Consider the following 6,667-nt stretch of genomic DNA (forward strand, 5'->3'; position numbering starts at 1 on the left):
ACTTTCAATCACAGTTCATCTAATAGATTTATAGGTAGAGTGTAGCCTGTTTATAGTCGTTTGCTTTTGTAGTTTTTACCATAAAAACACAAAAAATCAAACAAAAAACACCTAGTTTTTAATTTTATACAATAGGCTTCCTAAGATTTTTGACAATTAAAATGGAAAAGAAAAAAACATTGTATTAAATACAGTTCAGGGAAAGGCAAAAACCCACAGGGCTTCTTGAAAGCCTCCACCTAATACATTTTTCTCAAAAGTGATGGAGAACTCAGAAATCTTTTTAAGAAAAGTGACTTTAATCTGACAACTGAGTATTGGCTCACCATAAAAATAAATGACTATATGAGGATAAAGTCAAAAATCTATAAAGTTATAAAACCATGAGAAAAAAAGTCAACATTTTACGAGGATAAAGTTATAATTTGATAAACGATAACTTGTGAATTTACGAGAATAAAGTCATAAACTTAGGAGACAAATATGTCTGCTAACAGCATCAGAGATAAAGTATGACACATTGCTGCATTTGAACCTGTCACACCGTCCTCAATATTTCAATCTCTGACATATGACTGAAACACCTGAGGCATGAGAACATGAATAATTCAGGATTGTGTTTCTGACATGTCTGTGAGCTCATGCAGGACGTTTCCAGTAGGGGGCGACGTTGTTCCAAACTTATTTCAAGCCTGTTTTAACCACTAACAGATGAATGTCTTTTTTTTCCTGCTTCTTTTCCTTCTGTAGCGTCAGAGATGGTTTGTACTCTTTCTTCTGTCTTTTGCATGCTTTCAATACAACCAATGTGTTGTTTAGATGCATGTATACTTTACTAAATAGTAACTACTATTAAAAAAGTGCATATCTTGTCTTGTTTGCAGATTAGAACTCTGATTCTCAGAAAATATTCATTCATTTTTTAGTGATGAAACGAGTCCATCAGTTCTCCCCATCAAGCTGCATGCTCAGTCATTCGTTGTTGTATTCCCAGCATGACTCAGCATATTGAGTCATGACTCCTGTTTTTCCTCCAGGAGGGGTTCAAAATGGGACTAACTCTGGAGGGCACCGTCTTCTCTCTGGACCCGCTGGACGGCCGCTGCTGATGCCGAGAAGACCCTTTGAGGCCGACTTTTAACTCGTTTGTATGAAGAAGTGCCAAAACCCTGTCCGATGTCAAAGGTCAACCCCCCCAATCCCTTTTCCATTTTGAGTTTTGTAAACATTTGCATTGGAATTGGTTTTCAAGGTAAACTCTGATTCAATATAGAAGAGAGCTATTTTTGTAATAAAGATGAGAGAAGGAGTACTTCCCAGTACTTTTTAACTGCACAGTCCTGATGTAAATAGTGGGATACGTCCAGTGGTACACTGTGTGGCAGAGTCTCCATAAGTGTGTATGTGTGTGTACACCAGCTGAGTTCTGTACCGTTAACACATTCCTGCTTGTTGTTGAACTAAAAAAAAAATGTTGGGATTTGTTTCAGTGACAGTTCTTTTTTTTAACTATAACCTCAAATATTTTTGTTTACTCAGCATTAATTCACTTTAACACATTTACTTTAAATTTGTACTTTGACTTTCTTCTTCTTACTGACATCTCCGGGTTTTTTTGGCACATTTTTATGATCTGTCATTTTAATATTTTACTTTCTTTTAACTTTTTCATCCAATTTCCTTTTATTTTTTTTTCATTTTGCTCCGCCCCTTTTCTTCTCTTTATTTTCTCTTATGCAGAACATTTCTGTACTTTTGGTCGTATTGACTTTAATGTAACAGTTATTAAAGAAACTCCTACTGGAAAGAAAACTTTTTGCTCATGTGTGCCTTTTTCACACACATATATATATTTCCTTTTTTGTATTTTGGCAAGAATTTTTATTGTAGTTTGAATGTTTTAACACTGATCAGGCATCTCAAAATGTAACTGTTCAGTTGAAAAAAAGCATTTTGTGTTTTATTCTATTCAGCATACTTTTTGGAATATAAGTCGCTTCTTTTTTTTTTTTTTTTTTGGGATGCAACTTATATGTGATTTAAAAAAAAAAAAGGCTCATACGTTTGTTATTTCCCACTAGCAACCACTAGAGGGCACCATAGGTGTGTTTGTATTAGTATGTATTAGTGAGAGAAATGCAGAAAAAGAAGAATCGGCCTTGTTGTACAAAAGCAACACAGAAAATGAAAAATTGTGACATATATAGGATTTTTCTTTTTTAACATGCATTTTTTTTTAGCAATGTAGCATTTTTTAGCATCTGCGTCTTCTACTTCGGACCAACTTAGTGTCCAAAAATACAGTGCAAGTACATCAGAGCTTAAAGTCCCACTCCAGTCATTTTTGTACTTTGTAAAGTAATCCTAATTGTTTTTTTAAACTATATTTATGCCGTTTTGGGCCATTTTTGGTGTGGAGCAACCCCGCCCCCCTTTCCCTCTCCAGTATGGAGCGGAGCAGGGAGCTTATTGTCTCCCTAGAATATTTTTTGCATCCAAAAATGTTTTTTATCTGCTCCTGATTCACAACAATTTGAATAAATCTGCTGCAGCAAAGTTGAACCACTTCTGTGGGCCGATTTTTAACTTTGAAAAGAACGATTCCGTCACAAATTATGATGCTCTGTCAGTGGAGATGGGATAAAAATAGGAAAAGATCACTGACCGTCAAAAGAAAATCATCTATCCATGCAGCAGCAAAGCATTTTTACTTAAGAAGAACTCGTATAATAGGATATCAAAATTTAGAAATGACAAACATTCAATGGCAAAAATTTAGCTCAAAATGTTAACCTGATGGACAGAATTTGTTTGAATTAAATGTTCTACAGCCCAAGAAGGTTTTTATTTCATTCTAAGCAAATGGTTTGTGTTTTTCAGTTTGTATTAGTTTAATTGGTTATTTATTTTGATTAGTGGCAACAAAATTGTGTAATAAAAACGAATCATTTTAGAACAAAATGAGATACAATCTTTGTACAAGTTGGCCCATCTTCATAAATCCTCCCACAAAATCTAAATCTAGCACCTATTTTTAGAACATAAATCTACATTTTTTTACCAAAATGACAGTGAATGACAGTTTGACTTACCAACATTTACTGAACTGTAAAATAACATCTTTACAAAAATACAGTTTTATATGCTTGCGGTGTAGCAGCAAACCTGCGCTAAAGAATGACCTAAAGTCTGGACTCCACCACCACTTCCATTCATCACTCTAACGTTTTCGCTCACGCAGCAGATCAGGTTTTGACTTTCAGCGTCACGTGTGGCTTCAATGCCTGATTGCTGCTTTTTATAGGAGCAGTTTGACAGACGGGAGGAAATCCCATGAGGCTGGTTATGAAGACGACATGAGAAACATGCTGACGGATGCATTTAGTAACAATTTACCTAAACTGTATTTATATGAATACGTTCAGGCTGGACCATCATTGCTTTTTAGATCGATGCTCATTCAGCTTCATGTCAGCACATTCACGTTGTAATAATTGACTTTTTCATGATTTAAACTGGAAGAATAGAAGTACAGATACTGTAACAAGAACACACTGTTCTTTGAGACCATCCCCTCTCCTGGAGAGTTTGGAAGACCATGATTAAAACATGACTTTATTATTATTATTATTATCAAATTCAGTTTGAATCAAATAGCTTAGTTGTGCAGACATCACCTTAAAAAGTTCAGTTTGGTTGAAATAACTGCCCTCTTCTGCCATCTAGTGTCCGATGAGATAAATGACATCCCCTTAGGATTTAAAAAAATGTGGAGGTTCAACTCTGTGGGCTTGATTTTTGATTAAAAAAATACACTCATGCATGTGCAGAAATACTTATAGAAATTCTCTGAAGTTGCAGTTTGCATATACATTTAGAAACTAGAATATTTTATTGAGCTTAGCAGTTTTTTTCTAGCACTTTGCTACAACCGCCATTACTTTTTGTAATTGGCAAAATGTAACAATTTCTGCAAAAATGTGAATAAAAGACGACTGGAACACAACGTCTCTGTAGGGAAACTGATGAACTCAACCTTCAAGCTGAGTTATAAACAACTAGTGAACACATTTGCATAGTAAAAATGTAAATAAACAGGAGTAAGTTAGTTTAGTTATTAAAACTGACTACATATTTTATGATAAAGATATATTTGATAAATCTGTAAGATGTGGCTCATGATTCTCAATGCTGAAAATATTTACTTAAACTCATTATTTCTATCTTTAGTCTGTGAAAGCTTGTGGCCACAACGGAAAAAATCCTTTAAGAAACGTACATGTTTTATCGTCTCTGAATCATCGTAAATAATGACTGATAAAGTCTGAGAAAAGGCAGTAATGCATGTAATGGGAAACACAGGTTTCCACCACGTGTTGCTCAGTGGAAAAAAACAAAAAAAAAAAGTTCTGGGAAATGTGATCCTCTGTTGCAGTGAGGTCTCCTGCAGTCAAGACATGAGCTCATTTCCTCACAAAACGGACTCACTGTCAGAGGAGAAAACCTCTGTTACGTTCACACATATCCCCTGCAGACGGTTCTCTTTACCATGAATAAACACCTGAATGTGGCATCTTTATTTCTTTATATAAAACTCATTGTGATCCTATTTGTTTCGTAAACTTCTCATCTCCCGAGTGGAAAATCTAGAACTTCTGGAGGTTCTCAGTTTGAACAGCAGGGGGCAGCTGTGAGCTTCATGAAGGACAGCTGGAATCAATACCTTTAAAAGTTCCAGGTTTATTATTATTATTTGTTGTCCTCTAAAAAGACTAAATTTTAAAAGTTTTAATTGTTTCTAAATTATTTAAGGCAAACCTGAAAGTGTTATCTCTATGAAGAAAGAAAAATGTCCCACATAAGTCTTCCACCACCATGCTTTACAGTTTGTGTGTTTTTAAATATAATAAATTAAGTGTTTTACTTTAGTACTTAGTACCACACTGTCCATGTTAATGCACTCAGCAATATCATTTCTGTGAAATCAGGCTGTAAATGTGTTAATTTTGGGGTTTAAATCTGACTTTTTAACATAAGAGTCAGTAGAAAATTGCTCCCATTTGCAGCCTGCCTGTGGGGCTGCACGGTGGCGCAGTGGTTAGCGCTCTTGCCTCACAGCGAGAAGGCCCCGGTTCGACTCCCAGCTGGGACCTTTCTGTGTGGAGTTTGCATGTTCTCCCCGTGCATGCGTGGGTTTTCACCGGGGACTCCGGCTTCCTCCCACTGTCCAAAAACATGCTTCATAGGTTAATTGGTGACTCTAAATTGCCCCTAGGTGTGAATGTGTGTGTGATTGAGGCCCTGCGACGGACTGGCGACCTGTCCAGGGTGTACCCCGCCTTCGCCCATCAGTAGCTGGGATAGGCTCCGGCACCCCCGCGACCCCGAAAGGGACAAAGCGGTCAAGAAGATGGATGGATGGATGGATGGATGCAGCCTGCCTCCACTGGTCATTTAAGAAATTGCAAGATGTGGTTCTTGGCTTTGAATCTGAGAATGGAAGGTGGTTGTTTGCCATGATGACATCACATGATGGTATGAGTTATACATTTTAGTATTCACAGTCTTTTCATTAAAATGGAATCTTTTATTCTCAATCTGTGATATTTGATCCATAATGAGACAAAAAATAATCCAAAAACAGTGAGATTATCCTTGAATGTGTCGTAGTTTTACCTCTGAAATCATGTCATCCCTAAGCCTACATGCTTTAAGCTTCTGTCAAATCTGGTTTCTTTAGATGTTGTGGAAACTTCTGCAGGAAGAGCTTTTGTTCTTGCTGTATTTTAACCTTTTTTCTTTAACATTTGCTTAAAGGATAACCAAACACTAAATCAACTATTTTTGGCTGTTGACTTCTATAAATGGGGCTTAAAAAGGTCTGTCTGTTGGCACATTTTTACATTTTTAACAATTCTAAAGAAATTATTTTCTAAAACAGTCTGTATGTTGCCCCCTACAAGTTAAAACGAGGTATTACAGTTGAATTTGGTGATTGGTCAACTGATGAATGTCATCAAGTTTCACATTATCATAAAAGTTGGTCGTTATCATGTTAGCTTTAGCATGACTCCCAGGTGTTTTGCCTTCTGTTGTCAAAATCTACCGGCTCTCACAACTTTCTAGTGGACGTAAAAGTTAGGCAACACTGGTTGAGTGAAATTAGCATTGAATACCGCAAAATTCTGGCTTGTCTTTGCTCTGTATCACTCTCCATATTGAAAATGCACAAATGACTACATTACCTCAAGCTAACCTCACTCTCAACCACAGATCCAAAACACACCTCCCCCACTCAGCCCGCCCCCCTTTTTTATGGATTTTTCTAATCTGGGTTGAGAGTAGAGTTTCCAACTGCCCTGTTGTGTTACCCTTTAAGTTGAATCATGAATTTTTCTCACACAAGAAAAGGCAGAGACTAAATTAGAACATTTATTTTGAAAAATAAAGACTGTCTTCCTTCCCTTTTCTACAAACCTGTAATAAATATGCTGGAATTTCAATTTTGTAGTCACAAACAGATAAAATCTATTGTCAAGTAAACAACTGTTTTTGTGTGATAGTTTTCAAATATTTGTTCTTAACCAAACTGGATTATCTGTGTCCAGATTGACCATCTTCCTGAGGCTGGTAACAATTTAATCAATGTGACAAAAGCTCGGGGGGA

General features: G+C 36.3%; 1 protein-coding gene across 7 annotated transcripts in view; it reads left to right on the forward strand.

Moving 5' to 3' along the window:
• gulp1a (GULP PTB domain containing engulfment adaptor 1a) overlaps nt 1-1,812 on the forward strand; it is a 101,392-nt gene extending 99,580 nt beyond the window's left edge. For 5 of the 7 annotated variants that reach the window (XM_024286997.2, XM_036209595.1, XM_036209591.1 and 2 more), the window contains one exon: nt 1,038-1,812. In XM_024286997.2, coding sequence (XP_024142765.1) covers nt 1,038-1,109 — 72 coding nt within the window. In that variant the 3' untranslated portion in view covers nt 1,110-1,812. Of the gene's footprint in view, nt 1-750; nt 762-1,037 lie in introns of all 7 variants that reach the window. The other 2 variants (XM_036209594.1, XM_036209596.1) reach the window with 1 other exon arrangement.
• Nucleotides 1,813-6,667: the final 4,855 nt, after the last annotated feature.

The sequence above is a fragment of the Oryzias melastigma genome, linkage group LG21 (assembly GCF_002922805.2).
Source record: "Oryzias melastigma strain HK-1 linkage group LG21, ASM292280v2, whole genome shotgun sequence".
NCBI lineage: Eukaryota > Metazoa > Chordata > Actinopteri > Beloniformes > Adrianichthyidae > Oryzias > Oryzias melastigma.